This window comes from Oncorhynchus tshawytscha, linkage group LG05, assembly GCF_018296145.1.
Source record: "Oncorhynchus tshawytscha isolate Ot180627B linkage group LG05, Otsh_v2.0, whole genome shotgun sequence".
NCBI classification, from domain to species: domain Eukaryota; kingdom Metazoa; phylum Chordata; class Actinopteri; order Salmoniformes; family Salmonidae; genus Oncorhynchus; species Oncorhynchus tshawytscha.
The window spans coordinates 39,755,513-39,781,718 of record NC_056433.1 but is presented as its reverse complement, the minus strand read 5'-3'; the positions used below and the strand labels follow the sequence as shown (position 1 = coordinate 39,781,718).

General features: G+C 45.4%; 1 protein-coding gene across 6 annotated transcripts in view; it reads right to left on the bottom strand.

Annotated features, from left to right (window-relative positions):
- Positions 1 to 26,206, bottom strand: part of LOC112232980 (SAM and SH3 domain-containing protein 1-like) — a 309,663-nt gene that overhangs the window by 51,346 nt on the left and 232,111 nt on the right. For all 6 annotated transcript variants that reach the window (XM_042321897.1, XM_042321899.1, XM_042321896.1 and 3 more), the window contains exons 2-4: positions 23,529 to 23,657; positions 5,012 to 5,062; positions 4,714 to 4,763 (exon numbers count right to left, since the gene is read on the bottom strand). In XM_042321897.1, coding sequence (XP_042177831.1) covers positions 4,714 to 4,763; positions 5,012 to 5,062; positions 23,529 to 23,657 — 230 coding nt within the window. The remainder of the gene's footprint in view (positions 1 to 4,713; positions 4,764 to 5,011; positions 5,063 to 23,528; positions 23,658 to 26,206) is intronic.

Here is a 26,206-nt window from a genome sequence, read left to right as displayed (position 1 = left end):
TGTGTGTGTGTGTGTGTGTGTGTGCGTGTGTGAGGGGTTTCCAGTGATCGGGGAGGGACAATGAGAACAGCTAACCCTAAAGAAGTGGAGACATAACCCACAAGAAGACCGGTAGGGTGACCCCTCTAGAGGTAAAGGTCAGAGGTCACAGGGATATCCTCTATGAGAGCGCTGCAGGACAGTCATATGACAGGACACACAGCATGCACGCACACTAGTTGTCAAAGTGCCGTGTTCTCTGACAAACAGTATGTTCAAGTTCCATGCGGGGCACAACATTGCGCCTCGTGTGATAGATTATGCTGATAACACATGCTCAAATATTGCACAGTTGCCCAAACAAGACATTCACATTGTATGGGATAGTCTTGCATGCAAATCGCTGATCTTAAAGAAATAATCTCTTGATCTTAAAGAGAAGGGAGGACACCTTTAAACCCTCCAACAAAGGTATATTGACAGCACTCACATAAAAGCAAACTACACTGAACCAAAATATACATGTCAAATGTCAAAGATTTTACAGTGTTACAGTTCATATAAGGAAATCAGTCAATTGAAATAAATGCATTATGTATGTCACATGACTGGAAATCCAGATACAGTATGCATCTGTGGTCACAGATATCTTTAAAAAAAAAAAGTAGTGGTGTGGATCAGAAAACCCGTCCGTATCTGGTGTGACCACCATTTGCCTCATTGCAGCGCGATACATCTCCTTCGCATAGAGTTGATCAGGCTGTTGATTGTAGCCTATTGAATGTTGTTCCACTCGTCTTCAATGGCTGTGCAAAGTTGCTGGATATTGTGGCGGGAACTGGAACACGCTGTCGTACATGTCGATCCAGAGCATCCCAAACATGCTCAATGGGTGACATTTCTGGTGAGTATGCAGGCCATGGGAAAACTGGAAAATGTTCAGCTTCCAGGAATTGTGAACAGATCCTTTCGTCATGAGGTGATGGCGGGGGATGAACGGCACGACAATGGGCCTCAGGATCTCGTCACGGTATCTCTGTGCATTCAAATTGCTATTGATAAAACGCAATTGTGTTCATTGTCTGTAGCTTATGCCTGCCCATACCATAACCACACTGCCTCCATGGGGCACTGTTCAACGTTGACATTAGCAAACCACTTGCCCACACGATGCCGTACACACTGTCTGCCATCTGCCCGGCACAGCTGAAACTGGGATTCATCCATGAAGAGCACACTTCTCCAGCATGCCAGTGGCCATCGAAGGTGAGCATTTTCCCACTGAAGTCGGTTACGACGCCAAACTTCAGTCAGGTCAAGTGCCTGGTGAGGACAACGAGCACGTGGATGAGCTTCCCTGAGACGGTTTCTGACAGTTTGTGCAGAAATTATTCAGTTGACACCCACAGTTTCATCAGCTGTCCAGGTGGCTGGTCTCAGACGATCCCGCAGGTGAAGGAGACGGATGGGGAGATCCTGGGCTGGCGTTGGTACACGTTTTCTGCTGTTGTGAGGCCGGTTGGATGTACTGCCAAATTTTCTAAAACAATAGTGGAGGCGGCTTATGGTCGAGAAATTAACATTCAATTCTCTGGCAACAGCTCTAGTGCACATTCTCACTGTCAGGAATGTCCACCATTAAAACTTGAGACATCTGTGGCATTATGTTGTGTGACAAAACTGCACATTTTAGAGTGGTCTTTTATTGTCCCCAACACAAGGTGCACCTGTGTAATGATCCTGATGTTTAATCAGCTTCTAAAATATGCCACACCTGTCAGGTGGATGGATTATCTTGGCAAAGGAGAAATGCTCACTAACAGTGATGCTTTTTGTGCGTATGGAACATTCATGGGATCTTCTATTTCAGCTCATGAAACATGATACCAACACTTTCCATGTTGAGTTAATATTTTTGTTCAGTGTACTTCCACTCTGGCCCTTTGAAACCATATCAAAGTAATTGACCGCTCTGCTGGCCAACCAAGCATTATTCTTGGATGTCCATCAAAAACGTGTAACCTTTGCTGCCCTTTCCTAACAATAAGCCTGTCTCTCTCCACAGCCAACATTGTGTGGCGATCAATCAATCCAAAGGGGAAGTTCTCTATTTGGTCCCTTAAAACGTTGGCGTTCGTTTGTGTCCTGAGCACCCTATGTCATCACCTCACTCTGAGACCCATGCCGTGCATTGTGGGAGTTGTGCCGACTTCCTGCCAATGTAGGGTTGAAACAGGCAGGATGGCAGGCAGGGTGATATGCCCAGAGGAAGTCTGGGTAATCTCCTGTGGGCCATTGTCCCGAGGGAGACGGTGATGATGGGACCAGAGCAGGACAGGAATGCTTTAAAGCGAGGGAGAAAGCAGCTTGGTCTCATAGACAAAACGTAACATAGTAAACAAAAATCTGGGATACTCAATTTACTATATGTTACGTTTGATATGGTTTCATAAGACAGATAGTAAATTAAGGTAAAAACAAAAGGAGGGTGGTTGGTCGGGGTGGATAACGTGAACGTCTAGCAGCCCAAGGTTTGCCTTCGAATCTCATCATGGACTAATTTAGCATTTGAACGAATTAGCAACTTTGCATCTACTTATTACAGTTTAGCTACTTTAACAACTACTTAGCATGTTAGCTAACCATTCCCCTAAACGTAACCCTTTAACCTGATTCTTAACATTAACCCTAACCTTAACCGCTAGCCTAGCTAATGTTAGCCGCAAGAACTAGTCATTCGTAAAATAGCATATGTATTGCAAATCATAAGATATTGTAAGAATGCAAATTCGTAACATACAGTATCATGCAGATTGTAATTCACAACTTATACAAATTGTAATTCGTAACATATCACACGAAATAGATGATGGACATCCACAAATGAATACATTCCATACCAAACGTAACATATCATACTAATTTGAGTCTCCCGTTTACTATGTTACGTCTAGTCCAGGTTGGGGAAAGCAATGGAGGGAGCGAGGAGAAAGTCCTGTCTATCTGTCAGCAATAGCACAAGTCAATGGGTAGGATAGAGGGGAGACAGGGTGATACTTTTTCTTCGGAGAGGAAATGGCAAGCAAGGGGTCACTGATACTTGAAATGGGTAGGGGTGGGGGGGAGAACATGCCAGGGAGGAAACCAAGATTCCCTTTCAATGATGAAGCTTTAGGGGGTATGGCGAGGGGAAGGGGTTAGGTAGAAAGCTCTAGGGTAAAATGAGCTCCAAAGAGGGGCTTTAGGGTAGAGAGAATATGGTGGGGGTGAGAACCTAAGAGGAGAGAGGGAAAATATACACCAAGGGGCCTCCCTCCCTCCCTCTGGAGAGTATGTCATTCATCTGGTTCCTATCAGTCCCAGTCCCAGCTTAAATTCCTACAGTACAACACACAGGGAGATGGGAGCAGACATACTACGTCTGGTATGTGGTTCCCCGGTTGCGCGTGGGCGTCACGTGAACAGACCAACTCCATCGAATTTTACCTTAGGACTGTATGGGGAGTGGGGACTCTAAACTGAACTTCCCTCACAGTCCCTATAGCCATTCCTCTGTTCCGCCTTCACGACTAAATCACTCTACCCCCCCCAACGCAAACAATGCTGTTACGTCTGGGACAGAGAGACGTCTTTTAAGGACTGTCACAGGAAATACAACTGTCATAGTGATGAACAACACAGGACTTGGTTGAGTGTTTGATGACTGGCTCATGAAGACCTGGGAGGTGGCAGGTCCCAGTGAATAACACACGCACACATACTCCAGGAATTCAGGGGGGGGGGGACAGGAACCTATGAACAGTACCCCACCCATACCCCCATCCCGTCCTACTCGCTAGCCTGTTGTAATCGGCCCATCTCCCCTTATCTCTCCCCCTGTCTCCCTACACTCCAGCTGACAAAATGGGAGGAAGGAAGCCTGGAGGGCCATAGAATGGGCCCTGAGGACTGAGTAAAAGCGAGGCAGAGCTGGGCTGGCCTTCCTTCAGCCAAAGGAGGCCGTTACAGAGAGGAGGGAGTTAGACTTGAGTCACTCTGCGTGACTGTGTGTTTTTTTTGGTTATGTGTCAGTCACAAGAGACACAGGGCAGTGACTGGGCCATAGGCTGACTGTAAGGTCTCCTCCACTGTCCCTAACTCCTTTGCATAACTCCTGTCTAAGAGCCCAGTCAGTCCCCATGGGCAAGGTCTCTGGCCCTCAGCGGGTGTATAGTCAGATGTTGTCACGAGCTGCTATCTGGAGACGCTTATCCCCTCACACCATAGCTCTGGACATGCTGCAAGGATAAACACGATTCATGACCCACATACAGTGGGGCAAAAAAGTATTTAGTCAGCCACCAATTGTGCAAGTTCTCCCACTTAAAAAGATGAGAGAGGCCTGTAATTTTCATCATAGGTACACTTCAACTATGACTGACAAAATGAGGGGGAAAATCCAGAAATTCACATTGTAGGATTTTTAATGAATTTATTTGCAAATTATGGTGGAAAATAAGTATTTGGTCAATAACAAAAGTGTATCTCAATACTTTGTTATATACACTTTCTCTCATCTTTTTAAGTGGGAGAACTTGCACAATTGGTGGCTGACTAAATACTTTTTTGTCCGACTGTATGTGTGTGTGTGTGTGTGTGTGTGCATGCGTGTGTTGACAGTCTAATGCAGATTCGCTGCATTGCACATTACCCGTCACACATGTAAAGGGAAGTAGGGTTGACCTGTAGCCTTACTTTCTCTCTGTCTCTGGAGTGGACACCTCACTGCTGAAGCCAAGGGACTCCTGTGGACAGAGGAGGTACTGCACTTAGCATGGTATTCAGCCATGTAACATAGATGTACCGCTCAAGACAACCATAAGCCAAGGTCTTAATCAATATGGATCAAATAACATTGATGTAACAAAGCATGTAACTCCGACGTAAGCTAGCTAACTCACATACTGGGCTATAAATATATATCATGTGATGCCGATGTCACGATACGCATATAAATGTGGTGTGACCCAAGGCAAGAGGATTCTGGGCTTACTTGGATCTCTGAGCGAAGCTGCGGGGAGGTGGAGCTTGTGTCAACGTTCTCCTGTAAGAGAGAGCAAACGAAGAGATAAGTTAGTGCAAGGTTATCATTATTGGCCAGTGAAGGGACAGGGCGGCGTAACAAATAAAACCATATGAACGTTCTGTCGCTCAGGTAGAGAAAAGAAAATGCCTTATCACATCCAGGAGGGTGCAACCACAGTCGCAGGCGTCGACTGTGAGATTGAACTCACGCAGACTCCGCCCCGACAGGGGAGAGAGAGAGAGAGAAAGGAGGAGAGAACACGAGCAGTGTTTACATGTATATCACCACACCTGCATACATGCACCGGCCCATCCCATGCACGCGCTATTATTGGCACGTGAAAACAAAGCCGCATAAACCTGCCAGACTCGAGTCGAGGTCCAGAACATGACTAGAGTTGTTCGAGTGAGGTCCTATAGGAATCCTACCTATCCAAATACACAACAGGCGACTGGAATTACTGACCGGACTACAAACAGCAGAATGGCGACATACTGTTTAACAACATCCTAACTCCACCCTCGTACGATACGTGGTGACGTACGCTACTCAGGGAACACCTCGAGTGAACCCGTCTTGAAGTGCTTTGAAGGTGTATTCAGAGGCGTATGTATGGCCATCACGGACTAAAGCCTTCAGCCTTATGCGTCGCCGTAGCAGCGGGAGAAAGGGTGAGATTTAAACTAATTCTAGTTATTGAGACACACGGGAGAGAGAGGAGTGTGAGCCTGAAGATGGATCAATGGCCCATCCGAAGTTCAATGAAAACAGTGGGGGGGGGGGGCAGACAGATCTGTGTCATCTCTCTGGACCCATAAATGTTGTGAGCTGCTCTGCTGCGTTTGTGTGTATGTGAGCGTGTGGGTTTGTGGGTGTGTGTGTTGGCTACAGCATCTGTTGTTGTTAAGGCCTATCCAGAGCGAGAAAGCGAGGGAGAGAGAGAGAGAGAGAGAGAGAGAGAGATCACTGTGCAAAACTGGGTTTCTGTACAGCACATTGTGACTTCTTACATCAGCTGATGTAAGAAGGGATTTATACATAAATGTGATATACACAAACAGTACAACCCAGACATCAGAAGCTGAGGGCTTCTTAGTTTTTCTTTTTCTTAAATAGAACACTATTACCACGACTCCTTATAATTTCTAATCAAACAAAGATGAAACATTTGGAAGTTGGGAATTTCCCAGCAGTGGTTTCTAAGAAGCTTGGAGTAGAGCTGAATGCTGTCTGCTTGGTAACCTGTAGCAGGTCATTTTTCTGCTTATTACAGACTCAGTGTTCTGTAGCTTTGGTGACTTTTTCTGATGAATACCTTTTATATTACAGTTCTTGGAATAACAACAGTGACCCTTCAGTCCCCTCTGCAGAGGAATGCCGCATTACAGTTGGGCTGCATGGGCAAACAATGCATGGCACGGCATCCCAAGCCGCTTCCTCCGAGCATGTGCAAACCAGCTGGCTGGAGTGTTTACGGACATATTCAATCTCTCCATATTCCAGTTTGTTGTCCCCACTTGCTTTAAGAGGTCCACCATTGTTCCAGTACCCAAGAAAGCAAAGGTAACTGAACTAGATGACTATCGCCCCTTAGCACTCACTTCTGCCGTCATAAAGTGCTTTGAGAGGCCAGCTAAGGACCATATCACCTCCACCTTACCTGACAACCTCGACCGACTACAATTTGCATACTGCCCGAACAGATCTACAGTTGACGCAATCGCCATTGCACTGCACACAGCCCTAAATGATCTAAGAATGCTGTTCATCGACTACAGCTCAGCCTTCAACACCATAGAACCCAAGCTCCAAGCTCATCACTAAACTCAGGTCCCTGGGTCTGAACTCTTCACTGTTCAACTGGGTCCTGGACTTTCTGACAGACTGACCTCAAGTAGTGACGGTAGGCAACAACACCTCCGCCAAGCTGATCCTCAACACTGGGGCCTCACAGGGGTGGGTGCTCAGCCCATCCTGTACTCCCTGTTCACCCACGACTGCATGGCCAAGCACCACTCCAACTCCATCATCAAGTTTGCTGACGACGGCCTCCCGAGCGGTGCAGTGGTCTAAAGTACTGCATCGCACTACAGTTCCTCAGCATTCACATCATTGACGATCTGAAATGATCCCTTCACACAGACATTGTGGTGAAGAAGGGGGAACAGTGCCTCTTCAAGCTCAGAAGGCTGAAGAAATTCAGCTTGGCCGCTAAGACCCTCACGAGCTTCTACAGATTCACCTTCAAGAGCATCCTGTTGGGATGAATCACCGCCACGTATGGTATTGCGCCGTCCGCACCCGCAGGTACAGCGGTGGTACAATAGAAGTATTTGGAGAGGACATGGGGCGGCATAACAAATTTCTTCCGCCGCCTTAGGAAGAAGAGACGTTGTTGCGCCCTCTTGACAAGACTGGTGGTGTTGTTGGTCCATGACAAGTCCTCTGTGATGTGGATGTCGAGGAACATAAAACTCATGACTCTCTCTACTACAGTCCCATTGATGTGGATCGGGGCATGTTCCCTCCTTTTCTTTCTGAAGTCATTAATCAAAGAACAGAGTCTATGATATTTCTGAAATCTGATGACTCAATCCCTTTCCTCCTCTCCATAGGACTAATAGGGCTTGACAGTGAAACCATGGAGATTTGCCTTCAGTGTTGTGCTGAGCCGTGATAACTCTTACTGGGGTTTGGATGCGGATTTGTTTTAGTTTTTTGTGTTCGTTTTTCTTGTAATGACTAAGGACAGAGTATCTACAATGAGTACTGAGTATTCTGTTGGGGCATGTCTGGGAAATCCACAACGCTACTCAGGAAGTGGTACGTGAAACGTACGGTGGCAGCCAATCAGAGAGGTTAAGCTTAGGGTGGATTCATCATTTCCACCCATGAGAGATAGCTAGATAGTAAGACTCACACTTCCTTCAGGGAGGAGGATACAGGAAATAAAGGGGGATTCTGCGTAAGCTTCCTGGTCAGTCGTAACACCACACCCAGATGAGCAGGCCTTGGACAAGGGATGAGTGAAACTGTTCCTAGATCGGTCCCTGGACTACATCATTTCCCAGAAGTCATCCGGGAGGAGGAAATTACATCGGGAGGATTGGCTGTTTCTCAATGTCCTTTTCCTCTGCTGAAAACATATGGAGAGATTACAATTGGAGGAAGTGTGACAGAGAGAACTGTCTGTCTTTCTGTCCCTGTCAGTACTTTCCCTTATTTCCTAAATACATTTACATTGAGTGTACAAAACATTCGACTTGACCGGATGAATCCAGGTGGAAGCTATGATCCCTTATTGATGCCACCTGTTAAATCCACTTCACTCAGTGTAGATGAAAGGGGGGGAGACCGTTTAAATAAGGCTTTTTAAAGCATTGAGACAATTGAGACATGGATTGTGTATGTGTGCCATTCAGAGGGTGAATGAGCAAGACAAACGATTGGTGCCAGGCGCACCAGTTTGAGTGTGTGAAGAACTGCAACACTGCTGGGTTTTTCACGCTCAACAGTTTCCCATGTATATCAAGAATGGTCCACCGCCCAAAGGACATCCAGCCAACTTGACACAACTGTGGGAAGCATTGCAGTCAATATGGGCCAACATCCCTGTGGAACGCTTTTGACATCTTGTAGAGTCCAAGACCCAGATTAATTGAGGCTGTTCTGCGGGCAGAACGGTTGCAACTCAATATTAGGAAGGTATTCCTAATGTTTTGTACACTCTGTGTAAAGTGAGTGTGCTTTTTAGAGAAAGTTATTCAGAGGTGATATAAGCCAGCTATAAACCTTCCTAGCCCGGGGGCAGTGTAAGTACAGCTGAAGTGCTACGAAGTAAACGGCTTAGCCTTCGGACCCTACACTTACTGTATATCACTATGGTTACACCAGGGGCCAGCCAGCCTGGCTTTCTTCTAGTAGAGTTTCTGTCTGTCCCCTAGCCTCTCTGGTATTGCGCTTCAGGGAAGTTGTGGTAGGTGTCCGTAAGTTTCTCCCTCTGTAAATCAAGGAGTTGGTAAGAGCTGGTCAACAGAGTGAACAGAATGTTCATCCAAGAGAATAAGGGGATTCAAATAAACCAGGGAGCACCAAGCCAAGGACATAAAACTCTATTTTGTTCCTGTGGTACTACACAGTCCTATTCATACAGTGCCTGTGCTGTTTGAGATGAGTCGCTTTGAATAGAGAGGAATATATCTGCGAGGCAAGCAGAACCTTGGCTGTCTGTCTTCACAGACTCAGACACACACTCGGCGGGGTTTGGTGTTTTCTTGCTATCTGATTGTCTTTGATGCCCACTCCACTGTGACGGGTGTCAGGTGATATGCCCGTCTCAGCCGCATTGGTGTATGGGCACTGTGCCCGCTGACGACACAGACGTATAGCTCTGCATCATCTCAGCGCCAGCCTGGCACGCACACACACACACACATGCGTTAGCACAAACACACAAATAAACACACGCAAACATGTGCCCGCCAACCTCCGCTTCCAGCTCTCCTCCAAAAAAAACAGATAGAGCCCCACAGAGACAGGAGCACAAAGCAACCCTCAGTTCCTACTCCTCCTTCTCCAAGATGCAGGCACAGATAGGGAGAGAGAGAGAGAATGAGGGAGAGAGAGGAGGGAGGGGGATTCAATCAAAAACAAACAAACAAACCCACATCCCCTCTCCCTTTCAACAATGAGCCGTGGCGTTAATTCCGGCCGCTCCAGAAATGCGAAACAAACTCCTAGAAAAGGCACATAAGCCAACAACTGTTTTCCTGCCTTGTGCATGTCAAATATGAGAAGTAGTGGAGCGGTGACATAGATTTTGAGTGAGCAAGAATATCGAGGGTTCAGCGGGGAATAAGAGCCAGAGAAGTTGACGTGCTATGTTTCAGAGAAAGGATATCAAACAAATAGAACTGTACCTGTGTGTTTGTTGGACTCCGAAGTTTGTGTTTCAAATGTGTTTTATTGTGAAGCAACAGGATGAAGTTTGCAAGATGAATTGTGGACTCTGACGTGTAGATCTCACTTACACACACTCCCGGAGGGGGAGAATTCTCCTTTATTTGAACCTCTGATAACTGTCAGCATCAGCCGTGTGTGTCCCTGATTGTTTATACGTGACTGTATTGACTAAAAGAGAAAGAGAGGGGAGAGAGAGGGAGCGAGAGAGAAAGAAAGAGAGAGAGAGAGAGAGAGCACAGGGGACTGTAGCTAATGAGGATCACGATGTCTACCCTGAAAACAGAAGCCTGATTATCTGACAAGACTAAACCTGGAACACACACACTTCTAAACCATGGCCAGCAGCCTTCAAAGACAGCGCAAAAAAAAAGAAAAAAGACACTTCTCAAAAGGCACAGAAACTAAAACTCAATCTGCTGTGCTACCTTAGACCCAAACGTATAAAAGGAAGGGAAGTGGTGAGAATGAGACACAAGAGCATACGTCCATACATACGAGGGCATGCAAACTAACTATGAAAAGCCCCAGTACACGGCAGACCATATGTAGGAGCCACCACAGCCTGCTTTGGAAGCACATTGATGCCTGCTATGTGGGTAGTTAGACCAAGAGGTCCAGACCAGGAGGCCCAGGTCCGACCAGGTGAGAAACGTGGCATTTCCTGGAGGAAGACGTGGGAGCACCGGGGCCAGCTGGGGAGCCTGGCACCAGCACCAACCGAGAGAGACCGTTGGTTAATAAGACTGGGGAGAGACAGGCCGGCTTAACCAGTTGATCCTGAAAACATCACTGATAAACACATGGTTGTGTGGTCATGGACACACACACGGACACTCAATTGCAGATATTGCAAAAAGACACGAACACAAAGGAAATACAGGTCTATGGCAAGCATGCTGAACCGCAGCATGCCACAGTCCATCTACAGGAAAACGGTCCACAACCTCACACACACAGACTATATTATGACCATTGTGAGCCTCTATCCGCTTCCCTTCTGAGATGTCTTAAGTGTGTATTTGTGTGTGTGTATTGTGGTATTCTCAGAGAGAAAAAAATGGTTACTAGAAATGACCAGCCAGTGTTGTAAACCAGCACTCACTAATAAAGTTCATACAAATACACACTATCAGTCTATAAATATCCCAGTTGCTGAGCAGCTAAGCCAAGAGTGAGTCAAACAATACAGCCACACCAAACATCTACAGACAAACCTCCCCTGATATGATAGTGCAGCGACAATGCCAACCCCGTTTTTTTTGTTCAAACGACGTACAAAACATTGACGCGTTGACTTTCCCGTCGGGTGCTTATTGTGCCTGAAAGATAATAGGCTTACGTAATAAAGAACTTTTAGAAAGTAGGAAAGCGAGGTCAGGTCAGGTCTTCTCCTAACATTGTTGACCCACTTTTAGAGGAATGAGCCGAGTTCTCTTCGCCCATTCTTTTCACCCAGGTTACTTTGGGTTTAAAAACACTCCAGGCCACTCTTGAACGTCCAAAACCAGATAGAAAGTATATAGAAATTATAATGGTCCTATACGCTTTCAAATAACTGCCCTTTTTCTGGCTAATTTCTTTAGACAAACAAATCGGTCCCAAAACATTTTCGAAATCCTGATGTGGCCCTGGAGTCTGCCCTACAAGGTTCCTATCTCCAGTATCGACCAACCCTTTCCACAGTGTCTTTCTGTGGATACGTCAGCATAAAATACCTCTGCCCTACAAGGTTCCTATCTCCAGTATCGACCAACCCTTTCCACAGTGTCTTTCTGTGGATACGTCAGCATAAAATACCTCTGCGGCCATCCAGCACTAAGTGGATCTAAGATGATACCATAGACACACACATCCAACACAGATTACAGGGCTAGAGTTGATGTACTGAGAATCAAATCAAATCAAACTTTATTTGTCACGTGCGCCGAATACAACGTGTTGACCTTACCGTGAAAAGCTAACTTACAATGCCATGAAATAAAGAGTTAAGAAAATATTTAACAAATAAACTAAAGTAAAAAATAATAAAAAAGTAACACAATAAGAAGAACAATAAAGAGGTTTATATACAGGGGGTACCGGTACCGAGTCAGAGTGTGGGGTACATGTTAGTTGAGGTAATTTGTACATGTAGGTGGGGGTAGAGTGATGATGCATAGATAATAAACAGTGAGTAGCAGCAGTGTACAAATGGAGGGGGTCAATGTAAATAATCCGGTAGCCATTTGATTAATTGTTCAGCAGTCTTATGGCTTGGGGGTAGAAGCTGCTAAGGAGCCTTTTAGTCATAGACTTGGAACTCCGGTACCGTTTGCCATGCGGTAGCAGAGAAAACAGCCTATGACTTGGGTGACTGGAGTTTCTGAACATTTTGGGGGCTTTCTTCTGACACTGCCTAGTATATAGATCCTGGGTGGCAGGAAGCATGGCCCCAGTGATGTTTTGGGCCGTACACACTACCCTCTATAGCGCCTTAATGTCATATGTCGCGCAATTACCACACTAGGCGGTGATGCAACCAGTCAGGATACTCTCGATGGTGCAGCTATAGAACTTTTTGAGGATCTGGGGACCGTGCCAAATCTTTTCCGTCTCCTGAGGGGTAAAAGGTGTTGTCGTGCCCTCTTCACGACTGTCTTGGTGTGTTTGGACCATGAAAGTTTGTTGGTGATGTGGACACCAATAAACTTGAAACTCTCGACCCTTTTCCCTACAGCCCCGTCGTTGTTAACAGGGGTCTGTTTGACCCGCCTTTTCCTGGAGTCCATGATCAGCTCTTTTGTCTTGCTCACATTGAAGGGGGGTTGTTGTCCTGGCACCACACTGCCAGGTCTCTGACCTCCTACCTATAGGCTGTCTAATCATTGTGGGTGATCAGACCTACCACTGTTGTGTCGTCAGCAAACTTAATGATGGTGTTGGAGTCGTGGCTGGCCATGCAGTCGTGGGTGAACAGGGAGTACAGAAGGGGACTAAGCACACACCCCTGAGGGGAAACAAGTATTGAGGATCAGCGTAGCAGACATGTTGTTGCCTGCCCTTACCACCTGGAGGCGGCCCGTCAGGAAGTCCAGGATCCAGTTGCGGAGGGAGGTGTTTAGTCCCAGGGTCCTTAGCTTAGTAATGAGCTTTGTGGGCACTATGGTGTTGAACACTGAGCTGAAGTCAATTAACAGAATTCTCACATAGGTGTTCCTTTTGTCCCGGTGGGAAAGGGCAGTGTGGAGTGTGATTGTGTCCTCTGCGGATCTGTTGGGGCAGTATGCAAATTGGAGTGGGTCTAGGGTTTCTGGGATAATGGTGTTGATGTGAGCCATGGCCAGCCTTTAAAAGCACTTCATGGCTATCGACGTGAGTGCTACGGGGTGGTAATCAATTAGGCAGGCTAACATCGCTTCCTTGGGCACAGGGACTATAGTGGTCTGCTTGAAAAATGTAGGTATTACAGACTCGGTCAGGGAGAGGTTGAAAATGTCAGTGAAGACACTTGCCATTTGGTCCACGCATGCTTTGAGTACACATCCTGGTAATCCATCTGGCCCCACGCCTTTGTGAATGTTGACCTCTTTAAAGGTCTTTCTCACATCGGCCACCCAGAGCATTATCATACAGTCGCCCAGAACAGCTGGTGCTGTGTTGCTTGGATCGAAGCCAGCATAAAAGGCATTTAGCTCGTCTGGTAGGCTCGCGTCACTGGGCAGCTTGTGGCTCGGTTTCCCTTTGTAGTTCGTACTAGTTTTCAAGCCCTGCCACATCCGGGCAACAGACAGGACAATAGAGAGACAAGAGTGAGACTGGGACAGAAATAGGTTTCAAAGCCTTCGACAAAAGTGGCTTTTCTATATAATGACAACAAGAAGATACCACTGTTTAATGCTCACTCTTGTTAGAATGGCACCTATTAGAATCACCAGTGGAGCTTAACTGTTCTTGGCCAAACCAATCAATTTGAATCAAGCAGGAAGAGAAAGCCGCACAGTCAGTGGGTCTCTAAGGCAGCTAGGCGACTGTGTGTGATGGAGTTAATCCATAGCCCTCATTCCAAGAGGGGTGTTTGCTTAACCTATTGTGTTCTGGCTGCTCATAAAGCTAACATGAAGACGGGGGACTAGCCGAGCAACGGTCAGACAGGAAGAGGGTACACTGATAGTCATCACAGAGAGAGCTTATGGGGCTGTGTTCAAGAGCCCCACTTATGAAACACAGCCGAGATCCCACTGCTGTCATCAGGGCACAGGACAAGCCCCTGGGGTTGGGGTAAGTGTTTCACAAATCACATTAACTAGCCGTTTTGTTTGGTTTGTGCAACACCCCCCCGAAAAGTTTGATGTGTTGCAAGACGTCTGGAGGAGAAGTGAGGGAGAGAGACAAAATAAAGCAAACTGGATCTTTATCAAGTATGTGATATTGAGACATGGTGAACTCATTATGAGGCTAACAGAAAGTGAGTTGAAGGGAACAAAAAGAGAAACACGAAGCGGCTATGGTTTTGCTCTAACGACAAGTACTTAACCACAGCCATAAGCGGATTCCAAAGGGTTTTTCCAGGGGCAACTTCAGCTCTGTGGTCTCAGTCAGTAGTCTACAGACCACTACAGCCTGCAGTGGTCCAAAAACTTCTCAGACTCACCTAGGGAAGTGGTCCTTAATCCTGGTCATGAAGACCCACGATACATTAAAGACATTGATTAGTCGAATCTGGTCAGGTGTGTTGGTACTGGGCTGGAACAAAAGCATGCATGCCTTGTGGGTCTCCAGGACCAGAATTAAAGAACATTGCCCTATGGCCTTTCACCCTACAGAGGAACAGTCTTCCAATGTCCACTGTCATGTTTGCTTGACCTCAACTTACTTTTCTAGTCAGACTGTTAGGTTCAGGGAACGTTACAGCTACAGTGACCAGAGGCTAGTCCAGACCGGACAGGGAGGATCTTTGTGTGTTGCAGCAGGAGGGTGAAGAAGGGAGGAGGCAACATAAGAGAAGAAGTAAAGAAAGAGGAGAGATCCCAATGAGTGCCAGTAGAGAGAAAAGGCCAGGAGAGAAGCAGCGGGGTGGAAGTCCTCTGAGAACCACCATGCTCGTACCCTTCAGCTGTGACAGACAACCCCTCCCTGAAAGGCCATGTCCCAGCGTGGACGTCTAAATGCCAGCCCATTTAATGTCTGTATCCGCCATTTTAACATAATGACCTTATCTAACTCACTCCTATTGCTCCTTGGGGAGATCCTAGATAGGGCTGGCTGGCAGCCACACTTTATATGGCACAATAGTCCTTTCTCTCTATCTTCCACTGCCCTGTCTCCCTCTTTAGCTCTACCCCTTCTACCCCTTCTCCCTCTCTCTCTCTCTCTCTCTCACGCTCTCTTTATTTCTTAATATTTTTGCTTCGTGTCTCTCTCTCTCTCTCTCTCACACACTACTCTGTTCTCTCTCACACACTACTTTGTTCTCTCTCTCTCTCTCTGCCCCTTCTCCTTCCCTCGTTCCAGTTTTCCATAGCTATTGTGCCAAGGACATTGAGACCGTCTGTGAAGGTCCAGTCTAGACACATAACACCAGCTAGGGAGAGAGTGGAGCAACGGCAGCTGGCAAGAAAACTGTCCTGAAAACACTCAATACTGACTGTAGAATGTTTGCTATGTGCTTCTGTTTCAAGACTGGGGACAAATCAGCATGCATGCGCCTGGCCTGCCGCAAGGAGTCGCTAGAGCGACAAGGGCATCCAGTGGGACAAGGACATCCCGGCCGGCCAAACCCCCCACTGGGCCAATTGTGCGCCACCTCATGGGTCTTCCGGTTATGGCCGGTTGCGACACAGCCTGGGATCAAACCCGGGTCTGTACTGACGCTTCACACACCACAATGCAGTACCTTAGACCACTGCCCCACTCGGGAGGCATTGTATCCAGATGTTCACATTGTCATACTACCCGTCCTTCTCTCAACCCAGGATTTACAATATTACCTGTATAGCACAAGTGGGTGCTAAAAACGCAAGAAAAGCCCATTTTGCCTCTATTACCAAGACTGCTAACAATTAACACAAACTAATAGTGGAATCATATAGACCATGTTAGCTAAATGCTAACAAGCGAAAACGAACAAACTAATTGCAAAGACAGGCAAATCCAGCTCATAAAGTTACACAAGCATAGCCAGTTGCTACCGAAAGTCATTTTTGGTGAGTGGGTACATTTACACGCGAAAGTAAACAAGATAAATTGTTATAAATGAGCAACGTTGTGATGCGTGCTTTTCTGGAGAAAGAGCAGCAGATGTACACAGATCGGACAGGAGACGAACAGAGGAGAAGAAAATGCTAGTAGGAAGCACAGGGGTGGAAAATGGCAACTGTACAGATAAGTCGCCCAGAGCTACTTGACTTCTGGCAGAAAGCCATTATAAGATATCTGATGGCAAAAATGTAGTAGAGAATAGCATACAATTTGAAGTCATCACCTGATGTGCGCCGCACATCAGAGACTCACCCGTAGATATGGACTCACCAGCTCCAGCCCGTTGTGTTATTGACAAACGAACACGTGACTGGCTCAACTGTTCTGGGGAACTACGTAAGCTTCATCATGTAAAATGTGACTGGTGAAATGAAGGAAGCAACCTGCTTTATCTCCTAACGTATTGCACACGTTGACTGCAAGTGTTAACTTAAAAGGCCGCTGCAAATATTCAAACCGATTGAAAAACTTTTTTTTTTTAAATAGTTTTGACTGTATTGAAAAATCATCCAGTGGCTTTTTCTAAATACCTCAGTAAACGGTATGTACGGTATACCTCCCAAGCCTAGTTCTGACACCATATCTTCTATGTTCTCTCTGTTCCTCCCCCTCTTTCCTTTCCTCTTTCTTGCCAAGTTGTGCAGGGGGGACAGACAGCTGCAGGCTCTCTTATCCTCCTTCTTCTCCTTTCCCTCCTCTTCCAGCTTTCCTTTTAAGAGATGCTCACTACACTTCCCTGACCAACTCCAGGCCGCCCCAGGCCCCCAGGGCCCAGTCCTGTCCCATCCCACAGGATGGAACCTTCCCAACCTTCCCAATACGTGCAGAGGTGACCCGCTTCACTCATCTTCTCACACACTTGTAAATACACACATGCATACACAAAACACACACACACCAGGTTTTCCATTAGGAAAATGTGGCACCGGACTTTTGACCTGCAGCATTTTAATTGAACAGACATTTGAGAAGTGTACCATATGCATTGGGTGCGTAGCCTTCTTAAGAGGGTCCACCCACAGTGCTCAGAATCACAGAGACAACATTGAGATGGTGGTAAAAAAACAGAACATGCAAGTCGAGGATGCAACAATTTGCGCAGTTTGAAGATGCTAGAAGAACTGTCCACATTTGCTTTTCTCCAGCCAACAGGATGAGTAATGAACAGCAAAATCACGGTCCTATGTCAATCTACTATCCCCCATAGTAGAAAAGTTGACCTATTCTATTGGTCAGCTTGTCGAGAAAGAAATAGCTATTCCAAACAGACTCAGGGACATTTGTGGGACAATAGATGCCAAATTCATATAACTAGTAGGCCTAGGTTACATATATATCTTTTTTTAAAGCAATGCGTCTGAAGCAACAGATCAGAACATTTATCTTAAAATAGTTTTCTGTGAAACCTTAAAACGGTTTCCTGTGACAGCGATGAAAATATCCGTTAGAAATTTAGAAAGAAGGGAGATGCAACAACAGGGATATATTAATAATATGACTAGGATTGTGCCTTTGGCTACTGGACAATAATATAAAGTTGATATGAAATAATTGTTTCCCGGGGGCCTCCCGAGTGGCGCAGTCATCTAAGGCACAGCATTGCAGTGCTAGCTGTGCCACTAGAGGTCCTGGTGTAAGTCCAGGCTCTGTCGCAGCCGACCGCGAAAGGGAGACGCATTGCACGGCGCACAATTGGACCAGCGCTGTCCAGGTTAGGGTTTGGCCGGCAAGGATGTCCTTGTCCCATCGCGCTCTAGCGACTCCTGTGGTGGGCCAGGCGCATGCACGCTGACACGGTTGCTAGGTGTACGGTGTTTCCTCCGACACGAAGTATTGACTTTGGGGGGTGAATAGTTCTGCACGGTCAAGTTTTCCATTTTTTTGTCTTATTTCTTGTTTGTATCACAATAAAAAATATTTTGCATCATCAAAGTGGTAGGCATGTTGTGTAAATCAAATGATACAAACTCCCCAACAAATGTACAAGGAAACAAAATAGGAAAACTGCCAAGGGGGATGAATACTTTCGCAAGCCACTTTATATTTTAAACCAAAAACTTTTAGACTTTTACTCAAGTAGTATTTTACTGGGTGACTTTCACTTTTACTTGAGTCATTTTCTATTTAGGTATCTTTACTTTTACTCAAATATGACAATTGGGTACTTTTCCCACCCCTGGTTACAGGAATAAAACGAAGAGAAATAACAGTATAATTCTGAGTACTGGATTTGTTTGTTTTCTAATGTCTATAGCTATAATGTAGCTAATTATATAGTCATTTCTATAGCCTGCTGAGGCCATATCTCCTATGTTCTCTCTGTTCCTCCACCTCTCTTTCCTTTCCTCTTTCTTGCTAAGCTGTGCAGGGGGGACAGACAGCTGCAGGCTCTCACATCCTCCTCCTTCTCCGTTTCCTCCTCTTCTAGCTCTCCCTTTCAGATATCCTCTCTACACTTCTCTCCAACTGCAGGAAGTAATGTCACTGAGAACTGCACACACACACATATATATATATATATATAAATACACTGTGTATAGGACCTTCCACCCCCACCTGGGATATGGATGCCTGACTAAGACCTAAGGGTCAAAACGTAAAATAAATATCACCTAGGAGCATGAGCAGCGGTGTGCAGCGTTTTCCTTTCTGTTGTCCATGAGTTCGCCTTCAACTCCAGCACTTGAGGAAAGTACCTGGATGTGCGTGTGTTCTTCAGCGTTTGTACATAATGTTTTTGCCATCGTTTCCTATGACCCGAAAATAGCTTCTGGGTAGCGCTCACTAACCTCGGTTTTGATGAAGATTTATATTTGAATGAGTTGGCAGTATGGACATCCTTGCTCACCTCGGACCAGACCCTAATCCCAGAGACTCGGAAAAGACGGCGTAAGAGAGGCTGACGTGCGGGCACCCTGACGAAACTATGTTGGCGAATAAATCATCTGCTTCTACCCTCTGTTCTATTGGTGAATGTACAATCACTGGGGAACACACTGGACCAGCTCCGTTCTAGACTATCCTCTCAATGGGACCTGAAGAACTGTAATATCCTGTTTCTCTGAGTCGTTGCTGAGCAACAAGGACATGGATAACATACATCTAGCTGGTTTTTCTATGCATTGTCAAGACTGTATGGCAGTGTCGGGTAAGGTGTGTGTGGGGGGGGGGGTCTCTTTGTCAACAACAGCTGGTGTGCGATCTGTAATATTAAGGAAGTTAGAATACCTTGTCATAAGCTGCAGACTATAGCATACTAAATACAATTTACAAAGAGAGTTTTCATCGGTAGCTGACTATTTACCACCACAAATCGATGCTGGCACTAACACCGCATTCAACGAGTTGTGTAGGGACACAAGCAAAAATGAAAAATGCTCATCTCGATGTCGACGCTCCTAGTGGTTGGTGATTTTCATTCAAGGAAACTGAAATCCGTTTAACCTCTTTTCGACCAGCATAGGAGGAGAAAACTAGAGGAGAAAAAAACTCTAGATCACCTTTACCCCACAAGCAGAAATGCATACAAATTAGAGGTCAACCAATTAATCGGAATGGCCGATTAATTAGGGCTGATTTCAAATTTTCATAACAATCGGTAATCGGCTTTTTTGGACACCGATTGTGGCCAGTTACATTGCACTCCACGAGGAGACTGCATGGCAGGCTGGCTACCTGTTACGTGAGTGCAGCAAGAAGCCAATGTAAGTTGCTAGCTAGCATTAAACTTATCTTATAAAAAACAATCAATCTTAACATAATCACTAGCTAACTACACATGGTTGATGATATTACTAGTTTATCTAGCTTGTCCTGCGTTGCATATAATCGATGCGGTGCCTGTTAATTTATAATTGAATCACAGCCTACTTCGTCAAACGGGTGATGATTTAACAAGCGCATTCACGAAAAAAGCACTGTCGTTGCACCAATGTTTACCTAACCATAAACATTAATGCCTTTCTTTAAAATCAATACACAAGTATATTTTTAAACCTGCATATTTAGTTAATATTGCCTGCTAACATTTATTTTAACTAGGGAAATTGTGTCACTTCTCTTGCGTTCTGTGCAAGCAGAGTCAGGGTATGTGCAGCAGTTTCGGCCACCTGGCTCGTTGCGAACTGCGTAAAGACCATTTCTTCCTAACAAAGACCGTAATTAATTTGCCAGCACTTTCCTGCGTTTGCCAGCAGCTCTTTTGGTGTGCTGTTTATGACTATCAACTCCCGAGATTAGGCTGGCAATAATATAGTGCCAATAAGAACATCCAATAGTCAAAGGTATATGAAATACAAATGTTATAGAGAGAAATAGTCCTATAATTCCTATAATAACTACAACCTAAAACTTCTTACCTGGGAATATTGAAGACTCCTGTTAAAAGGAACCACCAGCTATCATATGTTCTGAGGAAGGAACTTCAACTTTAGCTTTTTTACATGGCAAATATTGCACTTTTACTATCTTCTCCAACACTTTGTTTTTGCATTATTTAAACCAAATTGAACATGTATTTAATGTATTTAAGACTAAATTAATTTTATTGATGTATTAGTTTTAAAAAAGTGCTCATTCAGTATTTTTGTAATTGTCATTATTACAAATATATATATAAAAATCGTCCGATTAATCAGCATCGGCTTTTTTTGGTCCTCCAATAATCGCTATCGGCATCGAAAAATCATAATCGATCGACCTCTAATACAAAGCTCTCCCTCGCCCTTCATTTAGAATATCTGATCATAACACTATCCTCCTTATTCCTAATTACAAGCAAAAGCTCAAACAGGAAGTACCAGTGACACGCTCAATACGGAAGTGTTCCGATGAAGCGGCTGGTAAGCCACAGGACTGTTTCGCTAGCACAAACTGGAATATGTTCCGGGTTCACCATATCAGCCACCTGCTTCATTAGAACTACCCTACGCCTTGACCTCTTTCTCCCCTCTCTCTCTCCAGATTAAATCGTGCAACTAGTGAGGTCTGGCCACCCGCCAACCTGCCCACTCTACCTCATTCCCTCCTCCCTTTTCCAGACCATCTCTGGAGACCTTCTCCCATTCCTCACTTCCCTCATCAACTCATCCCTGACCACTGGCTGCATCCCCTCTGACTTCAAAATGGTCGGAGTCACTCCCCCTTCCTCAAGAAACCAACACTCGACTCATCTGACGTCAAAAACTAAAACTAGACCTGTATCTCTTCTTTCTTTCCAAAACACTTGGACATGCTGTCTCTGATCAACTCTCTCGTTATCTCTCTCAGAACGATCTTGACCCTAACCGGTCAGGCTTCAAGACGGGTCACTCAACCGAGACCGCTCTTCTCTGTGTCACACAATGCCAAAGCTCTCCACAATGCCAAAGCTGACTCTCTCTTCTCTGTTCTCATCCTCCTTGATTTATCTGCTGCCTTCAACAACGTGAACCATCAGATCCTCCTCTCCACCCTCTCAGGGCTGGGTGTCTGCACCATGTAATGTCACTAATGGTGTCCCCCAGGACTCCGTTCTAGGCCCTCTCCTCTTCTCTTTATACACCAAGTCACTCAGCTCCATCATATCCTCGCATGGTCTCTCCTACCGTTGCTATGCGGATGACACTCAAATACTTTTCTCCTTTCACCCTTCTGACACTCACTAACACCAAAACAGTTGTGTAGAGGGCACGACAACCCCTCCCCCCTCAGGAGTCTGAAATGATTTGGCATGGGCCCTCAGGTCTTCAAAAAGTTAGACAGCTGCACCATTGAGAGCATCTTGACTGGCTACATCACCGCTTGGTTTGGGAACTGCTTGGCGTCCGACCGCAAGGCTCTACAGAGGGTAGTGCGTACAGTCCAGTACATAACTTGGGCCGAGCTCACTGCCATCTAGGACCTCTATACCTGTGTCTCCAGCTACCCAAGTCAGAATGTTCTCTCTGCTAGAGCACAGCAAGCGGTATCAATGAACCAAGTCTGGAACCAACATGACCCTGAAAAGTTTCTACTCCCAACCCATAAGACTGCTAAATAGTTAGTTCAATACTTAACCAAATAGCTACATGGTCAATCTGCATTGGCCCTTTTTGCACAAGTATTTTTGACTGGCTACTATTTATTATCTATCCTGGTGCCTAGTCACTTTATTCCTAGTTATATGTACATATCTACCTCAACTATCTGGTACCCCTGCACATCGACTCGGTACTGGTATCCCATGTATATAGCCAAGTTATCGTTACTCATTGTATTGATTATTACTTGTAAAAATGATTTCTCTATTTCCTATCCCTCTGCATTTTTGGCAAGGGCCCGTAAGAAAATATTTCACTGTTAGTCTACACCTCTTGTTTACGATGCACGTGAAAAATGATTGATATGTTTAAGTCGGCTCCCTCCTTTTAGGTTCAGGATGAGTAGACTGTACTGAGGTCAGTCTAAGCTAGATGTACCCAGTTTCCTGCTATTGGTTCTGGAAATGAGACTTTATAACTGAAATGATGCCATCTGTTTTCAAGAGGTCTAAACAGATACAAATCACTTTGAATAGTGTCATCATAGCACATTTATAAAGCTAGTGTATGAACACATCCCCCTCCTCGCTCTCTGTCTCTGAGTGTTGCGTGTGTGTGTGTGGAGTATAGACCCCCAGGGGTGCTCCGAGCAGCACAGGGGCAGAGCGGTGTTCGCTGCCAGAACCAACTGCATTCTTCAATACCTCCATCAGTAACGAGGCAACGCAGGAGTGCCATGCCCCACTACCCTACATCCCTGTGAATGTGAACCCCTAGAACACAACTAAGCGCTTTCAGGCACTGGGGAGGCGGGAGGGCAAACTAACTGGTTTAGAAAAGAGTCACAAACACAAAACACTCGCTCACTTTCCAAACTAAACTCCCCCTACTTCCTGACTGACTTCCAGGCTGTTGGCAGCACACTGGACAATCACACTGTAAAGATACCAAGCCGATCCAAGAATGGGGTGTTTGAGGATATTATTAATTATAAAAGGAGATCTGAGAAAATGAAACATTTCCTCAGAATCTTGGCTCTCACTTCACATTTCTAGACTGTGTAAGCCTAGCCTAGTTGCTGCAGGTCTATATGGTGGGTTTCCTGTTTTGATGGGACTCAGGTATACTCTACTGCAGTAGTAAATTATGGTTGGTGGGAACTCAGTTCTCTTGTATTCCAGTAGGGTTTGTGGACTTGAGTTTGTAGGGACATGCAACAGTATGATCGGTGTTTGTGGGTACTTAGTATGTGACGTGATGTGATGAGTGTGTTTGTGGGGACGTACCATGTCGAGGTCCTGGGACACACGTCTCTTGCGTAGCTCCTCCATGCGGTCGCTTACGTCACTGAATGAGGTGTTGTAGTACTCTGAGTACTCCTGGGCCAGGTCATCAATGTTCCCCAGAGAACCATCCTACACAACACACACATACACACAAAGAGAGAGAGTGGTTAGTCATTCAGAAGGACAGACAAGAGTAAGAAAACATAGGATTCAGAGGGAGAGAATAAAAGAAGGCCATATGTTTGCACTGGAATGGAAGAAAGAAATTGTAAATTGGGGAGACACTTGCAGATTCACACTGATTACTCAATTTGAGGGCCCAAAATGGCAACAAAGCCTTTGTCTGGATGAATAACATTGGTTTCACTACTGTATACAGTGTATAAGACTCAAGCTGAGCCAATCCCTTCAGTAAGCTCCACCCTCCCCCCACTGCTTCCACCACCACAGTACAGTAGTCCGGGCGAGGGAAAAGGGACTGACTAACAACCTCAGCTCCCCATCTGTCTCTCACTCTGGGTGAAGCACAGCTTAATAAAACCCCTGTCACATACGCTTGTAATTAGTTCAGCTAGCATGGCCGGGCACGGCGGTGCAGTGTGGCGGGCGGTGTGCAAGGGAACACAAATCGAATTACTCGCACGCCACTTCTTCCTCTGGCTGCCACTCTAGGGTGAGATTATTAGCTAACGCAGTGGTGCTACTGAGGGAGGGCAAGTCTGTTAGAGATGGATCAGGTTAGAGCTTCCAGCACATTTACCAATTAGCTCTGTGGGCTATACTAGCTATGACCTGATGCGTAGGCGAATAGGAAGGAGAAAGGAAAGGAGAAGGAAAGTAAATCAGTATGATTTGTTGAAGACAAAGACCTTTAAACAAATTCCTGTAGAGATGAAGAGTGTCTGGGTCAGTGTGTTTCCGTTTGTTTGTTTCTCTGTTAGAGGCCGGAGTGCTGTGCATGTGGCGTATGTGTGCTGTGTGTACATGCCAGTGTGTTTCTCTACTAGCCCATAGCCTCCACGGTCCATTAAGCCTAAGGCCTCCAGCTCCACCTGACACACCCACACACACACACACACACACACACGAGAGGTGGCAGCCACCCGCTGTGTCTGGAGAGGGAGTGCAGCACAACCCTGCCATTCATACACATCTGTTTACCCTAGAGGTCGACCGATTATGATTTTTCAATGCCGATACCGATTATTGGAGGGCCAAAAGAGGCCGATACTGATTAATCAAACGATTTTTAAAATATATTTGTAATAATGACAATTACAACAATACTGAATGAACACTTATTTTAACTTAACATAATACATCAATAAAATCAATTTAGCCTCAAATAAATAATGAAACATGTTCAATTTGGTTTAAATAATGCAAAATCAAAGTGTTGGAGAAGAAAGTAAAAGTGCAATATGTGCCATGTAAGACAGCTAACGTTTCAGTTCCTTGCACAGAATATGAGAACATATGAAAGCTGGTGGTTCCTTTTAGCATGAGTCTTCAATATTCCCAGGTAAGAAGTTTTAGGTTGTAGTTATTATAGGAATTATAGGACTATTTCTCTCTATACCATTTGTATTTCATTAACCTTTGACTATTGGATGTTCTTATAGGCACTTTAGTATTGCCAGTGTAACAGTATAGCTTCCATCCCTCTCCTCGCTCCTACCTGGGCTCGAACCAGGAACACATCGACAACAGCCACCCTTGAAGCAGCGTTACCCATGCAGAGCAAGAGGAACAACCACTCCAAGTCTCAGAGCGAGTGACGTTTGAAACGCTATTAGCGAGCACCCCGCTAATTAGCTAGCCATTTCACATCGGTTACACCAGCCTAATCTCGGGAGTTGATAGGCTTGAAGTCATAAACAGTGCAATGCTTGAAGCACAACGAAGAGCTGATGGCAAAACGCACGATAGTGCTGTTTGAATGAATGCTTACGAGCCTGCTACTGCCTACCACCGCGCAGTCAGACGTCTCTATCAAATCATAGATTTAGTTATAACATAATAACGCACAGAAATACGAGCCTTAGGTCATTAATATGGTCGAATCCGGAAACGATCATCTCGAAAACAAGAATTTTATTCTTTCAATGAAATACGGAATCGTTCCGTATTTTATCTAACGGGTGGCATCCATAAGTCTAAATACTTCTGTTACATTGCACAACCTTCAATGTTATGTCATAATTACGTACAGTTCTGGCAAATTAGGCGGCCCAAACTGTTGTATACACACTGACTCTGCGTGCAATGAATGTAAGAGAAGTGACACAATTTCATCTGGTTAATATTGCCTGCTAACCTGGATTTATTTTAGCTAAATATGCAGGTTTAAAAATATATACTTCTGTGTATTGATTTTAAGAAAGGCATTCATGTTTATGGTTAGGTACACATTGGAGCGACGATACCCACCGCATCAATTATATGCAACGCAGTGTAGTTAACTAGTGATTATGATTGATTGATTGATTGTTTTTTATAAGATAAGTTTAATGCTAGCTAGCAACTTACCTTGGCTTACTGCATTTGCGTAACAGGCAGGCTCCTCGTGGAGTGCAATGTAATCAGGTGGTTAGAGCGTTGGACTAGTTAACTGTAAGGTTGCAAGATTGAATCCCTGAGCTGACAAGGTAAAAATCTGTCGTTCTGCCCCTGAACGA